A 26061-nucleotide genomic window follows, 5' to 3' on the forward strand; every position below is an offset into this window, starting at 1 on the left:
ATATATACATATATGTATACATATATATGTGTATGTATATATAGAGAGATATAGATATAGATATATAAACATAAATATTTGGGGGAAAATATGTTTCAGGTTTAGGAGGAAATGCTGTTATTGCTACTTCTCCTGTTATGCTTTTTCATTAAAATGTCTTTGATTAGTGTCCTATGGTGAACTAGTAAAAGCAAACACATTGGATGCATGCGCTATGGTTTTGTTTTTTGTCTTTTGTGTAATGCAGATCCTTCACATACCTTAAATGTGTGGGGTAGCTCTCTGAGGGGTTCCAGAAACTACCACAGTGACTGGAGTCACTCTACCATAAGCTGGAGCACCTCCAAAAATAAAGATGTCAGAGAATAAGAGGTTTTAACTTGTAAGTTCCCTTCTAACTCTTCAATTTATTATTATGAGACTTTGAGATTTCCATTCTCTCTTCAACATGTCCTGCCTGCTCAAACCTGTGTTATTTCTCAATAACAATAATTTTATCACACATCAAAACTGCCAACACACTTTAACCATAACAACCTGGAGTGGTTGGTTTTTATCTGTTTTGTTGTTGCTCAGTCATGTCTGAGTCTTTGTGATCCTATTTGGAGTTTTCTTAGCAAAGATACTGAAGAGGTTTGCCAGTTCATTTTACAATTCATTTTACAAATGAGGCAAAAAGGGTTAAATGACTTGCCTAGGGTCACACAGCTAGTAAGTGATTGAGGCTGTCTTCTTGTTTCTAGAACTGGCTCTATCCATTGTGCCACCTAGCTACCTTTTTTAGTTTTATGGATGAAGGGAAAAAAAATCAGAGAAATTAATTGATGTGTTTACAATTACACTATTAAGAAATGATGTAACTGGAATTTGAAACTCAAAATCTCTAAGTCTCAAGGTAACTTTTCATATGATTTAGTCGAATTCTTGTCTACACAAGATTCTTCACTGCAACATTCCCCAAAGCAGTTATTTAGTGCCTGTTCAAAGATCTCCCATCTTTTTGGGACAGTAGTAATTATAAGGCAATTTTCATCTATGTGAAACCTCAATCTGATCCTATGAACATAGGGGTTCTCTTAAGTCTAAGCCCGCTCTATGACAAAATCTCTCCAAAACCATTGATCCTATACTGAAAAAGAGTAAATCTCCACTGGAATGTCATTCTACCAACTGCTTTATTTCATGTTTTTCATTGTTTTTTTCATTTTCATGTGTTTTCTTGTTTTATCAGTTAATGACTTTAGGTGAAAGATGCCTGTATTTTTATGTGAAGTAAACAGGTACAGAAAAAACATAAATACATCTTTTATGAAGACTTTTATTTTATTATTTTCAACCTGTACCATAATAAAATGATGGTTTAGCATACAATTTGGATAATCTCAATTAAATGGTTTGCACTCTCACCTCACATGTCGAGGCTACCTGTAACAGTAAGACCCATAACAATTGCAGTGGATAAGGGGGAGACAAGGAGAGATAGTGTCTTTCTAAAGGTGAAGGCTTAGGGTGAGGATTAAGAAAAGGGGGGGAGGAGTGGGCAGTGTTATCAGGGGTAGCATAAAGCTTTTACTGGTCTTCTTTCATGTCCCATTTTCTTCTGGGCTCCAGCTAAGCAAAAGGTATGGTATCTGAGAGAGAAGTGAGGGGGAAGGCTTCTATTATCTTAGAACTCTGGGCCCCAGCGGGGGAGATCATTGCTGTTAGACTGATCATTTTAAAAATGGTACCCGTCCCAAGAGGGTCTGAAAGAAATCTAAGCTTCATGTTCCTGAGAAGCAGCAGCATATTTGTCTCTCCTTTTTCCTCTCAAGTTTCCTCTCTTTCTTGTCACTTTCAAGATCCTATAAGACAGGAAAAATATGGGCAGATGCACACATCCTCTATGTGGAAAATCTGTGTGCTCTGCTGCATGAAAGTTAATTTTTCTAGCCGTGGGTCCTCCACGTTGGTGTCTGCCCACATACCTCTAAGCATCACACATTAGTGTGCTGGGAGGCAGATGATGAGTAACTGCCCCTTTGACTCCGGCTGGAGTGGTGGAAGCTGGCAGCTCGGCTTTTGTGGCTACTGCGCTCTTCCCTGCTCTGGTTCCTCTGGACAGAATCCATCACCTTCAGTTTCTCATGCTCCTCCTTCAGGAAGAAGTCTACCAGCAGGCTCTTCTCTTTTTTGATCTGGTCACTGATGTCCTTAGGGATGTCTGGGATCATCCAGTCCACAAGGACACTGAGGAACATCACAAGATTCTGCCCAAGGCAAAAAAGGAGTTGGGGAAAAACAGACTTGGCATAAAATGAACATTGACAAGGTTTTAAGTGATGTGGGAGAAAGGACAAATTAGACTTTGTGTCAGCAGACTTGAGTTTAAATCTTAGGTCAGCTATCCCTCAGCTGTGTGACCTCAGACAAACTGCAATCCCTCTCTGAATTTATTTCCTCTGATACCTCTTATGAATATAAATATAAAAGAAAGATAGCTACGTTCTTCTTTGCAGCGCAGTTCGAATGCTCCTATGTTTGTAATTGCTACAGACTCTTTTCTATTGGCTCTTTCACACATCTTCCTTGTGGCCTCTGCCAACTTTAAAATATTCTGTGTCCCTGCTCATGGGCATGTGCATAGCTTTATTTCTTACATCTCTCTTGGATGGCTTTGCAGGGCCATTGAAGATCACCTTCTATTGGTGGTCCCCTATGTCCTCTCATCTCCCACATGGTGCCTGGTGCCAGCAACACTATTCAAGCTGGACTTCTTGCGGCCTTCCATTAATCTCCCTTAATCTCTGTCTAGGATGCCCCTTGGAACAATCTTCCACTTCCATATTTCTTCCAATCTTTACAAGGAAAAGCTTTCTAATAATAATATTATTGCTCATATTATTATAGAATTTACAAAGTATTTTCACTTCATCTTCAATATTATCATTTGAAATATGTAGGACAGGAATGACTGTTTCTGCTTTACATATAAGAAAACTGAGGCTCCAAGAGGATTACTTGTGGGCATAGAACTAAGCAAAGATTTGAATGCAGGTTTTGTGATTCTAAGACCTTTGTTTTTACACTAAGCTACCCAGCACTGACCCATTCTTCTGTCAATATAATCCCCTACCTACCTTTCATCCCCAAGATTCTTTCATCAATTCTATTTACATGGTTTTTTAAAATCAAATTTAGAACAATGATAATAATTCACTTCTGCAGTTGTTAAACTGTCTCCTGTCTTTGTGACCTTTGAACATCTTGGACTCTTACCATATAATTTAACATCTGTTCAGTTGCAAAGCAGATATTAAACTGCATTGATAAGATAGTTCCTCATTAGGAGTTCCCCAAACTAATTTTTTTTAAACAAACTTCTTTCCTAAAAATAATTTTTAAAGATGCATTCCCTGTCTTGTCTTTCCTGCTAAACAGTGATGAAAGGCAATTGATGGAGTCTTTTTCTTAGAGCATTTTTCTACCTTTAAAAATGCTATAAGTTTTAAAGTTCTAGTCTTTTTCCTATACTCAAAGATCTAATGGTTTCATATTTCAGAGGGTACGATCATCTAAAAAAGTTGGGGAGTGCTCAGAAATGAAATGTCAAGTCACAAGCAGAAATTCCAAACATCTATTTGACTATAAAGGGAATTGATCAAATCTGATTTTTTTAAATGGGCACAGGGAATGGAAGCAAAGGTAAGTTATTGAAGACATACAAAAATAAAATGATCCTATAAGAAGAGCTTCACAAATGATAAAACTAAGACTGAACTAAGATTGTTGGTGGATAAAGCCAAAAAAAAAAAAAAAGAGTCTTTAAGAAAGAAAGTTGTTTTGGAGAAAATAATAATGCATGAAGATAAAAAGGTAGAAATACTCAAAACTTATTTTTCATCTCTTTCCTTCTTTCCTCTTCAAGTGAGAATGAAGGGTTTTTTTGTTTGTTTGTTTTAATTTTAGAAATGTATAACAAAAATGGTTATCAAGGAATAGAAATTCATTGTAAGGCATTATTTGGCTGTCTCAATGGTCACCCTGCCTAAACCCATTACATGCTCTGGAAAAAAAAAGATAAACCATCAAAAGCTTCAAAACGGAGAAGGAGTCGAGAAACTGGGCCAATGAATAGAATTGTGAGTCTCAAAAAACTGCAGAATACATTATTCAAAGGATGCTTTGTGAGACCTTACTAGAAACCAGCAGTACTTCTTCAAGAACAGGTGATAACATACTAATCTCATTTCTATTTTTCCATATTATTACTGGCCTGATAGTTAACAGAAACATTATTTTTATATTCCTTCCTCTTGTTTACTCTTTGTCTTTGTTCCTACATCTGTCTATTCTTTTTTTCCACGAGGCTCTTTGTAAAATGCTTTGCTAAATTTTAAATTTGATGATGGTTATTCCAAAAGTAGTTGAAGGACTAGACCCACAGAACAATCATTGAGTCAAGTGACTCAACAGTTATAACATGAAAGTTAAAAAAGCTAATGCCATCCTAGATACATATAGAGCAATATAATATCCAGAAAGAGGGAGATAAGGGTTCCACTGTGTTCTGCCTTACACTACACTTAGAGTTTGTTTACATATGTATATATGTATTGTATTTAAAATGTTATTTTAAGAGTTACATAAGTGATGTATAGTTCATCCAAAAGAGGGTAAACATGATAGGTAAAAACACTAGAATTCATCCTTACAGGTATCACTGAGACTTGGTAGGATGTGTTTAGAATATTATTCTAAAAGGGCATATTCTAATAGAAAGAACTATAGAGTTGTGACATTATATATTACATTATTACTCAATGCTTATTTTGCTTTTGTGTTTCTTGTCAGGAACAAGGATCTTTAGATTAAAAAGAACAAAATAATAATGATCAACAGGGAATTGACACCCAATAGAAACAAGTAGAGATAGAAACAGGTCAACTAATTATTGCTCCTGGCAAGTTGTTTCATCAGTCCCAGATTTCTGAAAGATCTAGCAGATATAATTAAATTGATAAACTATGATTAGTAATCTTCGAAAGACATTGGAGAGGTTCTGGAGGACTAGACAAGCATAAATATTGTCTTATTTTAAAAATAATAGAATGAATATAAAACATTTAGAAAATGCGGTAATCACTAAGAGAAAATGTTATCAAGACAGCTCATGTAAGACTAATCTCATTTCAAAGAAATATAGTAAATGTAACTTACCAAGAGTTCATCAAACCATCTCAAACTATCATTATGAAAAATGTGAGGGACATATAGGTGATATGATAGTACAGTTATATATAGATTTGAACATGGTTGAGTGGACCTTCAAATTCTATTAATAGATCAATATCAAACTTGGAAGAAAGTCTCTCATAGAGTGTTCTGGGGATCTTTCTTTGGTTTTGTTATGTTGCTCAACATTTTTAGCAATGATTTGGACAAAGGTTTGGATGGTATGTTAACAAGTGATAGAGTACTCAAAAAATAGCCAAAACTTTTAATAAGAGTATTAGGAATAGGGACCAAAAAGTTCTTAGTAGACTAAAATGATGGGTCACATTTGGATAAAGTAAAATTTAATCAAAAAGGTGCAATTTAACAGACATAAATGTAAAATTCTAAGAAGTAGATATTATTAGTCTCCAGTCTGGGAAGAGCTCCTTTTAACACCAGCTGATGACCCAGTATGATGCTCTAAAATTTTTAGTTGCAAAGAAGGTGATGATTTGCATGATAGAGGGAATTTGCTTATGTCAAAGTTTCCTATATCAATGAAATCACAGATATGACCCCTATCCCCAACTTTATAAAATTTTATACTTGTATTCAAAAACTAAACTTTATAAGTGCAGCATTAGACATATGAGGAGATAATCATTAATCTGGAAAAAAAAGTTATGGGGGTCTTAGTGGACTACAAGATCAACCTAAGGCAAGAATGTGATACTGCAACCAAAGAATTGAATACTAATTTCAACTTCATTAGAGGTGGTCATAATGTCCAAAACACAGGCAATTCTACTACTCTCTACCCTGTTCAGAATGGATTGTGTTAATTCTTGAAAATTATATTTTGGGAAGGATATAAATTAAGATAGTAAGGGACTGGGAAATCATACCATACAAAGACTAGGTGTTTAGCATAGAGAAGAAAAGGAGAAGGGGATTGAAGAATAGGACAGAACATGATTATTATATTCAATAGTTGAAGGGGTGCCATAGAAAAGAGGGATGAAACTTTTTGCATCTGGCCTCAGGGCAGGGTAGATCTAAGCGCACTGGGTGGAAGTTACACAGAGGAAGATTGAGATTTGATACAAGGAAAAACTCTGACAATTAGAAATGTCTAAAAGAAGAATGGACTGTCTTAATGGGTTCCCCTTCACAGGAAATCTTTAATAAGAAGCTGAAAAATCAGTAGTGGAAAGGTTTTAGTAGAGAGTCTATTTTCTGTATGGATCAGATATGAAAACCTCTCTGAGGGGATTTTCCAATTCTTTACTTGAGGGTTTTCTCTACTTAACACTCTGAATTCAGTAGATTCTTTCTTGAAGATTCTGAGAGTCTGGGGTTGCATTAGAGAAATATTATTTCATATTTTGACTCTATTAAATAAGCTTGTAGCATAAGAGAAATGTGACATGGTAAAATTAGGAGTGTCTTGGGGGCAGGGTGGGCTGAACAAATTTTCAATTATATCTCACCATCTCTTAGTGGAAAGAATGATTGTCTTCTTTGAGTGAAAGACTAGCTCCTCTGGCTCCTGGAATGAAGGGATATTGAAGGGGGAACACTGTGGGATACCTTAGAGCCCTCCAGAGACCCGTCTTCAGGGAGTACAAAAGCCTGGGGGAGCCAAAAGTAAAAAGGATCTACCCTCTCACACTCCTCCTTGCTTATCAGATGCTGTGCATCCGAGTGGGAATTTGGGGCCCTCTGGCTCAGGGAAATCTCAACATCGAAACTGGAGCCATAGCTATTGTCAGAGATAAGGGATCAGGGCTCAGATTTGCTATTCAGCCAAAATCTGCCTTTCTCAGCCCTTCCTACCAGATGTCTCAGAGAGTAAAACAATACCAAAAGGAAGGAATGGAGAGGAAAGTGAAGAAAGAGTTGGGAACATAGTTCTTTTTCAGTTTAGTGGGAGAGAGGGCTAATTTGTCTGAGTTAAAAGTTGGGAATCTTTTTTTCCTCTACTCCCTTCCCTTACTCCCCATTTTTAGCTTTCCCTTGTGTTAAGTGGGAAATCATAGTTTCCCACCAGGCCACATCTGCCTAATTACTTGGCCTTTTACCTTCTTTTTCTGGGAAGTCCATTTCCTTCAGAAAGGCTTTTCTGATACTACCTTATCTTCTCTGGCTTTTCACTTGTGACCCAGAGCCTCCTACAAATATGAAAAAGAAGTAGCCAACACTAATTTTCTTTATATTGGCTGCTGAATTTCTACTTGGCCAACCTCAATTCAGGTGAAATTCTGGGTCTTGAGGGGTAGGGGAAGGGGAGAAGGAAGGAGTTGGGGAGAAGGAGAGAGAAAATAGAAACGGGGAGGAAATCATAGTTACATTTGATCCACCCAACTGACTTACCTGGAAGATGATGACAAAAGCCAAGCGGGCAGACAAGACAGACCAGTACTGTTTTGAAAATTCGTATTGGTTTGGGGCCCATGGTGGCTCTCGGTAATCCTTAAATCTGTCCAAGGAGAAAGGGGAGGATTAAAGCTAGAACAAGAACTGGGTGGAGGATATATTCAGCATAGTAATTCTCTGGATAAAACCCCTAAGTAGAAATAATGGTGAGGCCCTTCAGAAACACTTGTCTTTAATGAGCAATAATAATAGTTCACATTTAAGTAGGTAGTGGAAATATATTTATTCCTATTTTATACATAACCATGGTCTCCCAGGCAGTATGTCATAGAAATGTCAGATTCCAGAAAGAAAGAATAGTCTCTGGTTCCTTTTTGTGTGTTGCATGGAAAGAAGGAAATCAGGTAGAGCTAAAAATGTTCAACTCATAAGCCTCTTTTTCCAGGACTATCAAGAGATAGAAGTCTAACTGGGTTGCTAGCCAAAAGTGGCCAAATCTCATTTATGTTGTTTACTTCTGATTGGATTCTTCTCTCATTTTATCATGAACAAAGCTTTGGTAGTCACTTAGATCCTTGTTCTACATGGAGATAAAGGAATAGGTTTGATTCCTTTCAAGAAATGGTTGACATCTCTACTTCACGATGGGAGAGAATTCAAGTTACTGGCTCCATTTGGATTACCCAACAACAAAAAAAGATATAATCATGCTCTTGATAAAACATGATTTCCCAATAAACAAGAAAGTCTATAAACAGACATCATAATTTACTTCTACACCTAACACCTAGAACCTTTCTGGCAAAGGTTCATCATGAGGATAAACTTGATGGGAAGGACATTTTGAGGCAATATCCTTGACCAATCCCACATGGAAGGATATTGGGGAATTAGAGGGATTATTTTAAATGTAAGTCCCTGCTTTTCCCTTAACTACATCAATCCCCATTTATTGTTATTACAAGGACTTCATGGTCTAACATGTATTACAACCCTTCATTCACATATCCTCCAAGGGACCATTATCACATATGGATGAAGAAATCTCAGAAACACTGTTATTTACTTATGGTCAAACACAATTATTAAAAATTAGAGGTAGGGTTTGAATGCCACTTCCCTGACTCACATTCTGCTGGGTAAGGAGGGAGGAACCTGCCATGAAAAAAGGTAGCATTCTATTCTCAATTTTCTGGGAGTTTAGAGAAAGCAGCTAGGTGACAGTGTGGATAGAGTGCTGCACTTTGAGCCAGGAATATCTGAGCTCAAATGTAGCTTCAATCATTCATAGACTATGAAGATGGGCAAAATTACTTAACCTTTCACGTGTAAAATGGAGTTAATAGCACCTATCTCTCAGGATTGTTGTGACAAAATGAAATATTTATAGAGTGTTTTACAAACTTAAAGTACAATATAAATGTTAACAATTATATAGGATGTACATACATCCTATCACATTCTCTTCCAGGATCAGTTACCTTGCAGGGTAAAAAGGAAAGCAGTTGCTAGGAAAGAGGAAATACCCTGATGTCCTGGAAGGATACTACTTTGAGGTCAAACCCCTATGATAAAACTTATGTGAATTCATTCCTCAGAGATTAACAAATATCCATCCCATCCTGCTATTTCCATCCTAGTGATTTTGAACCCTTGGTGCCACCCTTTTCACTGTGTTCTTTGGAATGCCTACTTCATAAATAACACACTTTTTAGTTTCTCATGCCTTTCCATCTTCTTACACTTCCTGAGATGTGATTCCCTCCTAATGATGCAGCCTCCCTTTCCAGCACTGGTTATAGTGGTTCACCTATATCCCTCCTTGATGATTCATGGTGGGGTGGTTGAAATATTCTTAGCTTCCCATTGCTACTTTTAGATTTTCCCTTTACCCCTATTCCTTCATCATTCTTCCTCTGAGGTTCATTCAATCCATATTTACCACCCAGTAAAGATTCTAGTAGCTCTTACACCAGTCTCACAGGCTCTCTTTCCTCCCCAATTTCTGTCCTCATACTAGAGGACTTCAAAATATATATTGATTCTCTCTGCTCTAACCTTCCAGTTTCCCAAAGTACTCACTTTCCAGGTCATACCTTTATCCTACTTCATCATCTACAAACAGATGGTCCCTTCATATTGCTATTATGTTCAAATGTATCCCCAGAACTTAACATAGTACCTGGCACAAAGTAAGTGTTTAATAAATGTTTAGTGGATTGGATAATTTCTAAAATTCCTTTTGATTTTTTTTTAGACCATCAGGTTGCACTGGCTACATTCTTCTCCATGTCTCATCTAGGTCTTTTGGTGAAACTAGTTCAACTTTATACCGTCCTTTTTTTCTAGAGTTCCTTGTCTTCTTATTGACAAACTTGCCTCAGTTTCCACCCAGCACCTACTGCCCTCACTCTTATCCATGTGCTACTCAATGAAGCTGGAAAAACTGATAAAATTCTGCTTAATGGGTCCATTACAAATCTGTATTATTCTCAACTGGGCTCTCACTATAGTAAAGCAATCCCATTACCATGAACAAGTCATCTCATTCCAATTTTATTATCTCCAGGAGATTGCCTCTATAGCATCCCCATTCACATTAATCTTCAACTTTCTCTCTCTATTGGCTGATTCCTTATTGTCTATAAACACCCCATGGTTTCTCATTCTCAAAACTCTCATTTGGTCTATCTTTGTTATTAAATATCAGTCTACATTTCTCCTCCTTTTTGTGCCTAAACTTTTAGAAGCTAGCTCTAACAGGTGCCCCCAATTTTTTTTCTCTTTATTTTATTTTTAATTTATAGGCTAAAACAAGAATTTTCATAGCATAATACAATAAATAAATGATTATGCATGAAACTGCAAATCTACTATGCACAACTTGCTATTCTTTTCAAATATATAACAAAATTATCGTGTAATTTTCTTTCCTTTTTTTCTTCTCTTCCTTATCCTAGAGATGGTTAATCAATCATTAGACACATTCATATATATATACACATATATATGTGTGTGTGTGTGTATGTATATATACATATACATATATGTAAGTTTGTATCTGATTCACATAGACACAAATAAATGTATATTTGTGTGTGTGTAAAGTATATATATACATATGTAAAGTTATTCTATACATTTTTTTATCAGTTCTTTCTTAGGAGCAGATAGTGTCTTTCTTCATATGTCCCTTATGGTTAATTTGGGTATTTATAATAGTTAAAACAACTGATCTGCTCAAAATCATTCTTAAAACAATATTTCTATTACTATATATAATATTCTCTTGGTTCTGCTCATTTTGCTCTTCATTATTTTGTGCAAGTCTTTCTATGTTTTCTTAAAATCATTGAGTTCATCATTTCTTTCTTTTTTTTTTTTTGTAGAGACCAATTCATTAGTTTATTAAATGGAGAGAGATCCTGGGACCAGATGGATCTTGGTCCCAGGGCTGGATGAGAATATCATCTCAAAGAATCCAGCTGAGTTCATCATTTCTTATAATGCAGTAGTATTCCATCACAATCAGTCTACTTATTTTTTATTTTATCAGCCAACAGAAACCACTCTCTCCAAAGTTACCAATGATCTTTTAGCTCCCAAATCTAATGCTCTTTTCTTAATTCTTATTATACTTGATGTTTTTGCAGCCTTTTAACACTGTTAATAATCCTCTTCTTGATAGTCTTTTCTAAAAATGTATAACTCCTGTTTCTCCTATTTGTGAACCATTTATTCAGTTCCCTTTGCTTGATCTTCATCCAGGTCATGCCTACTAACCATAGTTGTCACCCAAAGTTTTGCCCTGGGACCTCTAGTCCTCCCTTTATGTGTTACATTTGGTGATCTTACCAGCTTTTATAGATTCAATCAACATTTCTATGGTGATGATTCTATTTATTTTAATTTTGAAAGCTTTTTATTTTCAAAATATATGCATATATAGTTTTCAACATTCACCCCTACAAAAACTTTTGTTGCAAATTTTTTTCTCCTGTCTCCCTACCCACTCCCTTAGATGGCAAGTAATCCAATATATATGTTAAACATGTGCAATTCTATACATACTTCTACAACTATGCAGCACAAGAAAAATATGATGATTCTTTATTTATCTGGCCTTAACCACGCCTCTGACTTCCAGTTTCTAATCTTCAATTAATTATTAAGCATCTATAAGTGGATATCTTAAGTCCACATGACTAATGATTATGCCTTCCTCTGTTGTATATCTCCAAATTATTCTGTCTATATCTTTTTGTACATAGTTGTTTACTCCCATCAAATTATAAGATCTGTAAGAGCAGAGACTTGGGTTTTTTAAAATTTATTTTCTTTATATCCTTCAGAGCTTAATGAGATGCCTGACAAACAGTAGGCACTTAATAAATAGTTCACTTAATAAATGGTTATTGACTTGACTCATAAGCATTCTTTCCATTAGGCCAAGTTGGGAAGGAATCACCAGGTCAACTAACAAAAATTTAAAGGTTATAGCAGCCAAAATGTTCCATGCCTCACTGCAGTACTGTAATAAGCCTGGGTTCTTGAAGATTTTGCCATTGGATCTCAATCCCTAGCAAGTTGTACCAAGCAGCAAAACATGTGAATACAGATTGTGCTAGTGATAGAGAAGTCTAGCTACATAGCGAGAAGCTCATTATGATGAAGTTGATTATCAGGTGATGATTTTTTTTTGTTTGTTTGCCACAGCAGTTCATGAAATTACCTAAGAGTTAGAAAGACTGCAATGTGTTTTTGTGGAAAGAGCACCAACACAAATGACATAAGTCTTCTGAAATCTTAAAATTGAATAAGTGGTAGAAAGACCTCTTAGAAGTCCTAGGCTCTGCCATTTATTAGTTGTGACCTTGAACAGCTATTTTTTACATTTAATTTCTCTCATTCCTGGTTTCCTTATCTATAAAATAAGGGGCTTTTAATGGGGAATTTAAGTTCCTTTCTAATTCCAAAGCTATCCATTATATGCTTTTAAGAATCTATATGTCTAAAGAATCTCTTAAGCCAGATAATATCTTTTTCAAATTCTTCCCTAGTGTCTTAGACTGTAATGATATGCGATGTACTAAAGGAGGGCAGGTACAACTGTAATTGTAAAAATTGTATTTGGAAATAGAATTTTGAAAAAAAAAAGGATTTAGAAAAACATACATAACTCATCTATCTTCTTTCCCTTATAAATCTGGAAGCTTCCTGAAAATAGGGTTCAGTTTGTCTTTCATTCTATGCACCTGATACAACATTCTATACCCTTTGGTCTCTGTGATAGTTTACAAAGCAAACTGTACAAGTAACTCTGAAAGTTTAACACAAATATTGTTATTCCAGAGCAGCTAGATGGATAGATAGAGCACTGGGTTTGGAGTTAGGAAGACTCATCTTCATGAATCCAAATTTGTTCTCAAATTAGCTGTGTGACTTTAGACAAGTCACTTAGAACTATTTGCCTCAATTCCTCATCTATCAAATGAGTTGGAGAAAGAAATGGCAAAACATTTTTGCCAAGAAAACCCCAATTGACATCACAAACAGAGACAACTGAAAAAATGACTCATAATTTCCATTTTTTCTGAAGGAGAAAATGAGATGCAGAGAGATAAAGTGACATCCCCCTTTAATAAATGTTTAATTGAATTGATTGCCACAAATCATGACAAAAGTATTTTACATATGATAACACCTGGATTGGATTGGCGTCTTAGATTCTTCTAGATCCTGTCTTCCCAGGCAAGTTGCACAGCTAGATTTCTAAATCAAAAGAAAGGTTAACTAATCCAACTGGGAATCAATTAGGGAGTACTGATGGAGTCATATTTGAATAACCATATTTCATAGTTTGTATACTAAAGTAAAAAAGTATGTAAGGATAGGAGATCTAAGATTTAATGAGACCAAAAGTTAGCATCCTGACAACAGAAGTGTCTGCCTTTGCTTTCTTCCCAGGACCCTTTAAGAGAGCTTGGGTCATTCTTTATCTTTGGCTTACAATCCATAATTCCTTATGACTCATATTAAAACTGGCCCATTTTCCCAGAAAACAGCCCTGTCAAGTGCCTGAACTTACATATTTCTGAACTCCTTATCTTAAAATAATGACAACTTTTGGGATCAGAAGAACTATGCTAGTTCATGGAATTATTCTTGCTATGGAGTTCAACATTTTGCCAGTGCTCAACTATGGATAAATGATCCCCTAGAGAAGGAAGGGACAGGGTGAAATGGGGTCACTGGTAGAACAATACTTTGGGAAGAAATGCCAAATAGAAAGCGTATTGGACTACGTTAGATGTTTAAATTACTTTACCTCAGTTCATCTATAAAATGGAGAAACTGGATTAGAATCAGGGTTTCTTAACCTTTATGTCATGGCCACAGTGTTAGATGGGGAAGCTCTTCGCAGAATGTTTTTAAATGTCCAAAGGACATAGATATAAAGAAAAACACTACCTACATCCAGAGAAAGAACTGGATGTGTGTATATACATATATAAATAGATATATTTAACTATAGATAAATAGATGTATGTTTAGAATGATTTTACACAAGTTTCTAATGGTAGTCATCTTTGGGATGGGAGAGAAACTTACATGATAACCTTGTTATATATTTAAAAGGAATACCAACAGATTGCAGTTTTATGTGAGATCGTATTTTTGTTATTCTATGTTATGGAAATGCTTGTTTTTATTCCATGAATTAAAAATACAGTAAGTACATAAGATAAAAATGTAGGATTAAAAAGGAAAATAATGATATTGAAATAACTATTAAACTATTTTTTAAGTTCATGGACTCCAGGTTAAGAGCTTTTTGTCTAGGTGGCCCCTAAGATCTTTTTCGATTCTCAAATTCTGTGATTCTGAGTTGCTGCTCCAAAGTTTCACAGACTGGAGATTAGGAAGTAAATAGTGACTGACTTTTGCATGTGGTTTGCAGAGGAAAGGCCTTTGAGAATGAGAACTAGCCCTAATCTTTTCTCTGCTCTGCATGATCCAGTTGTTGATTGAAGAGCAGTATAAAAGCAAAGGAATCTCTAGTCATCAGGGAAAGGATAGGACACTGGGAGTGGGAGATAGAGAGCCAGAGATGGGGAAAAGAGATCATATATGTCTGCACAGGAATATGGATGGGGGCCAAGGATTTTAGAGCTGCAGCACCCACCCCCCAATCCTTTCTCTCCTAGCAGCTGATTGCAGCTGTTGGTTAGTAAGCTTGGTCTGATACCCAGATGGAAAAGGAAGCTTGTGATAGCCAAGTCAAACACCGTGGGATTCATTCATATTATCCAGTGCTGAGGGCAGAAACACATTCAGCTCTGCTTAATCCTTGTTAACAAGGAGAGAACGTGGATAAGTGAGTCATAGAATATTAAAGCTAGAAGGAACTCACCTCATCTATCTCTTGAGTAAGCTGGGGTATATGGTATGTTGTTCTGAAGACTCCAGGAGAAGAGGATTCTACACACATACACAAATACATACATACCCCTCCCAGATCACTCCTATACTTCAGAACACTTTTAATGCTTAGATCTCTCCTCCAGTACCCAAAATCCACTTCCTTTTATTCTCCATTACTCCTGAAGAACAGCTGGTCATTGACCTCGGTGTTGTAGATATCTCTCTATCCTGGCTTTTCCATGCTGAAAAGAATCCATAAATAATCCAATTCTGGTCCCACCTCTAACGCTAATGTACCGCAGCCTTTGGCAAGCTACTTTGCCCACCCTGAGAATCTGAGAAATGTTCAGAATCTGAAAGATGTATCATAAGTCTTAGGAGGGGGAAACATCACAATTTACCAGAAAGCTCTACAAAAAAATAACTCCCTGCCAATGGGTTTACTATAGCTTCTGTGTTAAGGGTTTATAGATTATGATTAAAAAGCAAACCTAGTAGCAAGGAAGAATAAGTAGCAAAATCATGGATTATATTTCTGTTTGCATTCTGTTGCCAAAGTGAGTTATTTATTTGTTTAAGGAAGCTTCTTCTCTGATCCCAATACTTGGGAAATTAAAATTTTCACAATTTAAAAACCATCTTAACCCAGTAAATGGGTTGATCAAATCTGTTCATCTTAATAGTTCTAATCAAGTCAGAAAAACACATTTACACAATTAATTTTGAGACTATAATTATATATAGATGAAACCATGATTAATGGATTTCTTTCTTTTTCCTTTCCTATTAATAAACAGGATTAATGTTTTAGCTTAGGGTATACATTATGGATAAATACCTAGGAAGTGCCTATCTTCTGGTAACAAATAAGAGAATAGACCACAGGTTTCCTTGCCCCTCAAGGCTTGTTATTTTTCAAAACAGATTTATAAGCATGTAAATGGGGCCATTTCAGGTCAACCATGCTGCAGACTGGCAAGAGCAGATTAATTTTCTCAACTATTCTGGCTGGAGTGCCTCTAATCTGTACAGAGATTGAAGCCATTCTTTTGCACTACAGAGATGACAGTAGCCCATGTGGATTAGTAATTTTCCTATATGTAATAGGCAAGCCTGATTGTCCCTTGCTGGTTGAAATTTAGTACTGAATCAAAATGAAAAGCTCATAGATCATCACAAGGTTAACACAAGGAAGTTTACTTAGACATAGCACTTAAAAAATATTCAACAAGAATACTGCCCTACTTGGGTCCACTAGATAAGGCCCCATTTATGAAAATTAAAAAAAAAAAAAAAGACTGAGCAGGGTATCATGACTTCTTGACTTGCATAGTCTTAGGATATCAGTTAAATATGAAGGGCTTTTTTACATCTTGAAGTGACTAGAAAATCACTTCAGTATATCCAGAAGCTCCCAGAAAGCTTAGTCAATGAGTCTTAGCTTCCTATCAAAGCTTATAGATTATTTCCTTGCCTTTTAGAAGAAAGAACCAGCCTAATTTATATGGAAGGGGTGAGGGGGAGAAGGGTCTTAGCAAGTAGTGTTCCTATTACATAATCCCATTCCTCTACTGACCTGTCAAGGGTGGTATTAATAATCTATCATCTAGCCATTCACCTATTACTCTCTCTAGTAGCTCTTAGAGCTCTTCTGTGCTGAGAGTTGTTTCAGCCTTTACCCCAGTCTGTCTTGTTTTCACCTACATCTTGCTAAAGGGAACCACAGATGAGATAACCACAATACCAAACATACACTTAAATTCTTAAAGGAAAAGTTAAAAGAATTACAGGACAAAATAGATAGTGAAACTAGTCAGGGATCTCAATTATCCTCTCAGAATTAGATAAATCTAATCATAAAATAAAAAAATAAAGAAGTTAGAGAGACAGATTAGAAAAGTTAGATATGGTAAATTTCTATAGAAAACTGAATGAGAATAGAAAAGAGTATACCTTTTTCTCAGTTGTATATTGGCACCTTCACAAAAATTGACCATGTATTAGGGCATAAAACTTTCCTAAACAAGTGCAGAAAAGCATAGATAATAAATGTATCCTTTTCAAAATAAAAATTACCTTTTATACATGACCATGGAAGCATAGATAAAAAGGTGATTAGAAACTTAGGTGATCTAAAACCTAAAGAGCTGATGGGTAAAAGAACAAATCATATGGGAGCAGTTAGGTGGTACAGTGGATAAAACACCATCCCTGAAGTCAGGAGAACCTGAGTTCAAATTTGACCTCAGACACTTCCTAGCTGTGTGACCCTGGGCAAGTCACTTAATCCCAATTGCCTCAGCCAAAACAAAACAAAACAAAAAATATATAAAAAATCAATAATTCCATTAAAGAGAATGGCAATGAGACAACATTCCAAAATTTGTGAGAAGGAAAATAATACATACTGAAAATTTTGTCACTAAATACATACATCAGTAAAAGAGAAAAAGAGTTAATCAATTGGTTCATGCTACCAAAAAAACTAGAAAAAGAACAAATGAAAAATTCCCTGTTAAACACTAAAATGTAAATATTGAAAATAAAGGAAAAATTGATAAAATTGAAAGTTGAAAAAAATGAACTAATAAATAAAACTAGGGACTGTTAAAAAAAAAAAAAAGCACAACCATTGGTTAATTTGATTTTTTTAAAGACAGAAGAAAACTAAGTTAGCAAAAATGAATACACCACCAAAGAAAATGAAATGAAAGCTGTTATTAGAAGTTACTTTGCCCAATCACATTCAAGTAAAATTAACAATTTAAATGAAATGGATAAATATCTGTAAAAATATAAATTACCCAGATTAACATAACAGGAATAGAACATATAAACATATATTATTTCAGAAGCAAGTATGTCTATTATCACTATTTAATACTATAGGAGAAATGCTAGCTATAGCAATAAGATCTGAAAAAAAATTGAAGGCACAAATGAAAAAACAAATTCTTGCTCTTTGCAGATGCAATGATAGTATACTTAGAAAACACTTGAGAATCAACTGAAAAACTAATTGGAACAATTGATAACTTCAACAAAGTTGTAGGATATAAAATAAACATGCACAAATCATTAACATTTCTATACGCTATCAACAAAATCCAGGAGAAAGAGAGAAATTCATTTAAAGTAATTGTAGGCAATATGAAATGCTTAGGATTCTATCTGCCAAGACAAACCTAGATTCTCTATGAACAAAATTACAAATCATTTTTATACAAATAAAATCAAATCTAAACAAGTAGGAAAAATATTGCTTATGAGAGGGCAACAATAATACAATAAAAATAACAGCTGTCCCCAAATTAAGCTACTTATTCATACAAATCAAACTATCAAAATAGTATTTTAGGAAGTTAAAAAAAAATTTAAAAAATTTACCTGGAGATTGAGAGAATGGCTAAACAAGCTGTGGTTTATTATTGTGATTGTTACTGTTATCTATTGTGTTATAAGAAATGATGAGACAGGATGGGTTTAGAAAAACTGGGAAAATTTATCAATTCATGCAAAGTGAAATAGTCAGAAGCAGGAGTCATTGGACCTGTACAGCAACAGCAATATTGTATGAATGACTATTAAACTGTATAAGATTTAGCTAATCTGATCAAGACAATTTCAAAGGATCTATAATGAAAAATGCTGTTTACCTTCAAAGAACTAATGAATTCTGAATATACATTGAAGCAAATTTGCCATTTCCTAAAGTTAGTTCAGATCATTTTTTCTCTAACCTCCATCTTCCATTTAATTTAATTCTAGGCCCAAATCACTATCTATTGTCTATCCTAGATGAAATATTGTTGAACAAATTTTAAAAGTTGTTCATCCAACTGAATGTAATAAAATTGGCTCTTGTATTCTCTATGCCATTTGGTCAATTATTTAAGCATAAAAAACCAATGTTTCTTTAAACGAAACATACTAATTTGAATTTTATTTCTTCTCATTCTTCTCAATTTTTCCTTGGATTAAAAAGAACATGTCCAAATCCCTTTTTAATAGCAGCCTTTCCAACACTTGAAGATAGCTATTAAGTCTTTTCATAAAGCTTCTCTAGGAAAAAGGTCATCATTTTGAGATCATAGTGATCTCAAAAAGAAAGGAAAATGTATGGGTATCTGATGGTTGATTCACGAGGTTACATCATATAATAAACATTAAAGGAGGTGTGCTATCTTCCTAAAATATATAGCTAATATGCAATGAACAGAGTCCTATGATTTGTTAATATTTTTTAAATGATTGATATATTATAAAATTAATATAATCAAACAATACCACCAACTAAATGTACTTTGCAAGTGTGTTTAATAAATGAATTTCAAATAATAAAATGTTATAACTACTTAGCCACTCCTTTTATGTTCATCAAGATACTTGGGTTGATTTTTTTCACTTATTCCCTTTTATTTTTCCTCTTCCATGAACATTCCTTGTTATACATGCTCTCGTTCCCCTTGTTCTGCTTCCCTTTTATTATTTCATATTTTCCTAATTCCCTGAATTTGTCAATCTTAGTAGACTTTAGTATGTCAATAGAATATATTAATGGAACACAATCTATTTCTCCATTGTGGGACATTTAGGTTGCCTCCAATTTTGTATTTTAAGAACAATAGCAATGATAAAGTTCAGAAGAAGTTGAAATTTGTGATGAATTTCAAGGATGAAATTACATTGGCAAGAAGAAATCAAAGTAGAGATCAAAGTTGGGATGATGATAATGAACCAAGAATCATCTAATGATTTAGAAAGCTAGAACCAAAATGGTTGGAAGAACATTAAAACACAAAGAGATTATTAGAAAACAGCAAATCACCAAGTAATTACCTTCAATAAATCTTAAAGACTAGGTGAACTGAAAGATAAATTAGATATGATTGAGTTAAAGATGTGGTGATCTCTGAAGAATCACAGAAAAGAAAAGAACTACTTAACTTGAGCAAAGTAAATGCCATCTTCATTTTCAAACAAAAGGGAAGCAAATAGATTAAAAAAAATAAACAAACAAACCTATATCCATATAAGCCTGACTTCTTTTTTCTGGAAAATTGTAGAGCATATTATTGAATTGGTGGATTATTAGCAAAACCATTATGATTTCAACAAGGACAGGTTATTGAGACTAGAGCCATTTTCTTTGTTTCTTTGTTTTTGTTTGTTTTGTTTTGTTTTTTGGTTTTTTTGGCTTTTCAGATAGAAGATCAGGGCAATGCTGTAAGCATGACATACCTGTATGTTAGCAAGGTATTAGCCAAAAATCTCTTATGATATTCATGGACAAGTAGAAGATATATGAGTTAGAAGATTTAAGTTAAACTTAAATTCTTAAAAGTTGAATTTTTAAGAACTATACTTTAAGACAAATGAATATGTGTGCAAATTTAAAAATCAACTTCAAAGAGGCATAATTAAGTAATATTTCATGTGAATAAGATGCTGGTACTGGTTAGACTGTAAACTCAATATGATTCATTAGTATGATATTGACTACATACCCTTTGAGGGTTGAGTCTTGTTTTTCCCTTTTTTTAGATTTTCTATTCCTGCTACATAGTGCTTAATACAAGTTTTATGGACATCAAACACAAGGATGATAAAACACCTTAAGGCAATACTGACAGAAGTCTAGTGTCAAGAATGAGAGAGATATTGCCTTATTTAAAACACATTTACATAATTATTGGTAAATTAGAGTCACCTAGAATGAGAAAACTGGTAGCCATGCTATAAGAAAAATTGTGAAGCAGCTGGAGATGATAAACTGGAGGAAGACAAGACTAAAGAAAGACATGGTAGCAGTTTTAAAATCTTGAAGTATCTTAAAAGTTATCATAAGAGGAGAAAATCAAATATGAGACTTGTTCTCATCCTGAGAGCAGAATTGGAAGTATTCAGTAGATATTCGAAAGAAATAGATTAATCTTATTAATTGAGAAGTAGTGGGAAGTATTTGGGAAGTAGTAGGTTACTTCTAACTGGAGGTCATCAAACTTTATGTATTGTTACTAATATTGTTTAAGGGATTCCTCTGTAGTGCAGGTTGAACTAAATGAACTCTAAAATAGCTTTGAAGGGACCTTAGGTCATTCAAATCTAGGCGAGTGTTAACAGAGAGAGCCTGAAATATTGTAAACAGTTTAGAAGTCAAGCAGTCTCTCTGAGGGAAGCAGGGAGAATCACTGATATGACTTAAGTGGACCTTTTGATTTTGATAGTCTGATCCTAAGTAGGCTTTTATTGTTTGGGTTTCTTGTTCAATTCTTTGCATTGACAAAAGCCTATCTACTCAGAAGGCCAACTTATGAAGTCAACCTTCTCTCTCCTACCTCCTTCCCCCTCCCCCATTATTTTCTTTTCCCCTATAAAAGAGTCTACTTGTACCTTCCTTCCTTGCTAACACCTGTTAGGTCCCTTAATTCTTTTTATGGTTAGCCCACCTATCAATGGCATAATCCTCCAATTCTTTGAGAGTTCATTAGGAACTGCCCACCTTATGGCAGCAAGTTAACTTTGCCTGTTTTATATCATCTTCCCCCTTAAGGCAACTTCCCTTAGTTAATTTCGAGTTCCACTAGGGACCTTAGCTCTCATCTTTCCTTCATTAATCACTAAAACGCCTCTTTAGAACTTAGCACACAAGTCAATAGCATAATAATAAAATTGTTGCCTCTTGACTTAGAGATGCTCTATGCTTACAAATTCTTTTTGCAACACTGACCTATAACCCTAATATATTTTGGGGTCCAAAACCTCCTTTCCCCAACATTTGATGGTCCATATGGGGAAACATGAAACTTTAATATATTTGGAGGATGCAGTGCTTCTGCACTTTCATACTCCAACATTTGGTTGTCCTATATGGGAAGGAGTCAAGGAAAGGTCATTCCCCGCATCCATTAGCATGGAGATGCTTGGAGATTTGCTGATTAAATAATCTCTAAGGTAACTTTTAGGTCTAGGATTTTAGAATGCAAAGAGAATCTATGGTATGATGAACAGGGCATTGGACCTGGAGTCAGGAAACACAGTTAAAAGTCCTGGGTTTTACATGAAGTTCATCTAGAAAAAGAGGACAAACTGCTACTACTTCTCTCATCAGGGCTATTGTGAAGGGGAAAAAGTGCTTTGGAAACCTGCAAAGGATATATTTGTGTGGGTTATTATATTTTAGAATTAGTGTAGCCCACTGTAAAGTAGGTAGAATTCTGGACTTGAAGTCAGAAAACCTGAATTCAAATCAACCTAACACATTAACTGGGATTGTTGGGCAAGTCAACTAAGATTTTCAGATTCTCAGGATATTTTTTAGATATAATCTAAGAATATTAATATGCTACCTAATTCTCAGAGTTGTCATGAGGGGGAAAAACTTTTAGAACTAAAAATACTATGTGAATGACAGTTATTATTAGAAGATATTAGGGCAACTGAGAGGGGGCAGTGGTCAGCCTATGTCCACATGTCCACAACTATGGAGAATCCCTTATTATCTAGTTTTCACATACTACTTTTAGGTCCTCTCTTCTTTCCTTCTCACCAATCTTGGTATTCTTCAGTCCCTAAAGTCTTACCTTTTATTTTTTTCCAGTGCCTAGAATATTCATTCTAAGGAAGAATCAAAGTCTACTTATTCTATTAATATTATATAAGTCTGATAAAGGTCTTTCATGTAAATGATCCTAGACTGAAGCATTCAAAAGGTTCTTTAAAGAGCATAAAATACTGATTCTATAAACAAAAGACTCATAGAATAACAGAATAGGAAGAGATTTTAATCATATAAGGGTTTTACTCATAAGGTGTAAACTTTAAAAATAGGGCAACTGAGGCCCAGCAAAATGAAATGAGAAATTATACAGTCTTGGAACAGTTTTTCATACAGTTATAGTTCATGAGATTGTTGGGAGACTAGGGGAGATGAGAGAGATCCAGCCAATTTTTTCCCCCTAGAAAGTGATTTTTAAAAATAAAATAATAGACATTTATATAGCACCTTAAAATTTACAAAGCATTTTACACACTTAAGGGTGTGCCCCTTTTAGACTTTAGTTAAGTTAAAGGCCCTAAGGGCCAAAACAGAGGCACTGAAATACTGGGGTGGAGGCTCTGTCAGATATAAATGAAGCATTCCATACCTAATAAGAGATTCTAAGGCTTTGAGTAAGTCAATGCATATAAAAAGGCCTGCAGAGTCAATGAATGGGAACTTGCCTCAGGGTGAGTATCCCTCCGTGCCTAAATCCTCAACCAATTCATCTTGATTAAGCCTAACCTGAATCTGGGAAATAATTGGTCACTATAAGCTGGAGTGCTGTGGCTCACTAAGGAAACTCAGCTCTGACCTAAGAAAACGTCAACAGTAGAGTAGGACAGACCCCATAACCCAGGCTTAGAGAATTGTTATCGAGTTTTTTTTCAGAGGTGTCTGATTCTTCATGATCTCATTTGGGATATTCTTGGCAAAAACACTGGAGAAGTTTGCTATTTCCTTCTCCAACTCATTTTATAGATGAAGAAACTGAGGCAAATAAGATTAAGTGACTTACTCGGATTGATACAGCTACTAAGTGTCTAAGACTGGATTTGAACACAGATCTTTCCTATTTCAAGCTCAAGACCTCTTCTTTGTGCTGCCTAAGCTATGTAATCCTCAGAGAAGCTTCTATCAATGTCTGCCCTTCATGGATGAGCATAGCATAGTATAGTAGCATTTCAATTGAAAAGAGTATTGTAATACCCTAGATGAAAGAGCAGAGTAATACCCAAGTGAACCTGAGCCTGGAGTTAATAGAGACAGCAACAACCCAATGGAAAGGGAGTCCAAATGTGCTTTGACTGGAGCTAGCCCGGCTTTACTATTCACCCAGCTGTAGAAGATAGCCCAATCCAGCAGTAGTGTCGGGGGTTTAGGTGGCGCAGTGGACAGAGTGCTGGCTCTGGAATCAGGAAAACTCATTTTCTGAGTTCAAATTTGGCCTCAGAGTAAATCCGGGCAAATCACTTTACCCTATTTGCTTCAGTTCCTCATCTGTACAATGAGCTAGAGAAGGAAATGACAAACTACTCCAGTATCTTTGCCAAAAAAAAAAAAAAAAACCACAACAAAACAAAGTCACAAAGAGTCAGACTTACTGAATAAAAGCAGCAGTTATTTGTGATCACTGACACTGACTTTATGAGGATTCTGAGAAAAGAACATTGTGCTGTGCCAGAGTTTTGAATTGCCTTGTTCCTATATGTTCCCTACACACGCGCCTCACTAATCCTGTACTTTAGGATGCACTCCTCCCCAAAGTCTGTATCTTTGTGAAGAGAATGGATCTCAGGCTTTTAAGGGGAATGCTTTGTAAACTATAGTTTTTCCTATGCTATTCCAGTACACAACCTTTTCTAAGAACTAATTGAGTTTATTAATTAGTGATTAAAAAAAGGAGATTGATGGAGGTTCATGAACTATACTAGAAGGAATAGTCACCCATAAGGTTATCTATAAAATCTGCATAAAATATCCTGAGATAAATAAAATTGCCCATTTTAATGCAAATTGAGGAAGAGATTGAAAGGTGTCACATATACATGATCTCATGGTATCATCCAAAAAAATTGTAAGTTTGGGATTCTTAAAGGTTAAGTAATTTGTCCATCACTATATAATAAGTAGGTGTCAGAAGGAAGATATGAACACAGGTTTTACTGAATATAAGCCCAACATATTACCTTTCTCTTTTTAAAGATGAAGAGCTCAAGGCAACAATTAAGAGGATCAGCTTTAGATAAAGAATGGGACTTTTATTTGATAAATCTCCCTCATCTCCCAAAACAATTCTGTTACTCTCATGAACAAGGAAGATGGAAGGAGATCTATGCCATATGCAATCATTAAACATTATTTTTTCAAATAACATTTCAACTAAACTGTGAGCCAATTTAGGGGGTCTGTCTGCCTCATATGCTAAAAGCATGTTGTAACTTAAAAATCATTTGAAGGGCCTCAGTACCACGAGAATTAATGCCATATTAATACTAAATATAATCAGCTTCAATGATTTTAAACCATGTAAGCTTCTTAAAAATTGCCTTCTGAAATTGGTCTTTAATAAGAAAAAGACAGTATGGGCAATTAGACATTAATGAGAACTATGTCAGTCTGGCGGCCGATAAAGATCAGGAAAAAGAACACTAGGAAAAGCTAAATCTGTACATTTCAACAGGGAGCAGATGATCGGCAGCTCCAGGCTTAAAGAGAATATGGAAGCACTTAGGCAATGCAAAGAAACAGCCACCACCCAATGTCTTCTTTCAGGATGGTGGAGCTTTGCTTGCCACCTCCAAACAGATGGGTGACAGTGTCTCTGGGGCTTTGTTTGGCTCAGAATCCAAGCTTATCCACTAGTGCAGGATAAAGGGGTCCAAATAAGTGACATGAAGCCTAGGTCCCCAGGGGACATCGTTCATCCAGTCTCCCTGGCGACACTGAGGTCCTTTGGCTTCATCAGATGCTAATCACGTCCTGTGAATTGACGTCACGGGACTGTTTATGGAGCATCTTTGCCAGAGTACTCTGACTGCCACAGAAAATACTGTTCCAAATATGTTGGAATGTATCCTGCAGGATTAGTCAGAAAGTTTTCTCTCTTGATCTGCTATTTTAAAGATACCTTTACATCTGAGGTAAAACTAATTTGGAAGAACTTTTATTTGACCATGTCTATCTCTGGTTCGTTGAAAACCAATAATATGATGAGTAAACACATTATTGACATGTTTTGCCAAAGGCAAACTTTGCATTTATGTTAGATCATAGAGACAATCTATCTCCAGAGTATAAAAAAGGTTGTCTCTCTCACTTTTCATCATTTCTTCATCTAAAACCATACCAACAACAATCCAGGGAATTCAACTCTGTTTTAATTATGATTCTCCTATCTAGCTGATAGTTATCTGGGTCACAGAGTTGGTCATTTTCTCCACCATTCTTAAAATGCTCAACATTTGAACTGTTCTAAATTGACAAATCATAGACTTATGTTAATATAAAACACTGGAACATGA

General features: G+C 35.3%; 1 protein-coding gene across 1 annotated transcript in view; it reads right to left on the bottom strand.

Moving 5' to 3' along the window:
• Positions 1 to 1304: 1304 nt before the first annotated feature.
• The window catches only part of ANO2 (anoctamin 2), a 484690-nt gene continuing 459933 nt past the window's right edge, over positions 1305 to 26061 (bottom strand). The window contains exons 24-26 of the mRNA XM_052001239.1: positions 7570 to 7675; positions 1968 to 2249; positions 1305 to 1844 (exon numbers count right to left, since the gene is read on the bottom strand). Of these exons, the coding sequence (XP_051857199.1) occupies positions 1977 to 2249; positions 7570 to 7675 (379 nt within the window). The 3' untranslated portion in view covers positions 1305 to 1844; positions 1968 to 1976. The remainder of the gene's footprint in view (positions 1845 to 1967; positions 2250 to 7569; positions 7676 to 26061) is intronic.

This window comes from Antechinus flavipes, chromosome 5 (genome assembly GCF_016432865.1).
Source record: "Antechinus flavipes isolate AdamAnt ecotype Samford, QLD, Australia chromosome 5, AdamAnt_v2, whole genome shotgun sequence".
Taxonomy (NCBI): domain Eukaryota; kingdom Metazoa; phylum Chordata; class Mammalia; order Dasyuromorphia; family Dasyuridae; genus Antechinus; species Antechinus flavipes.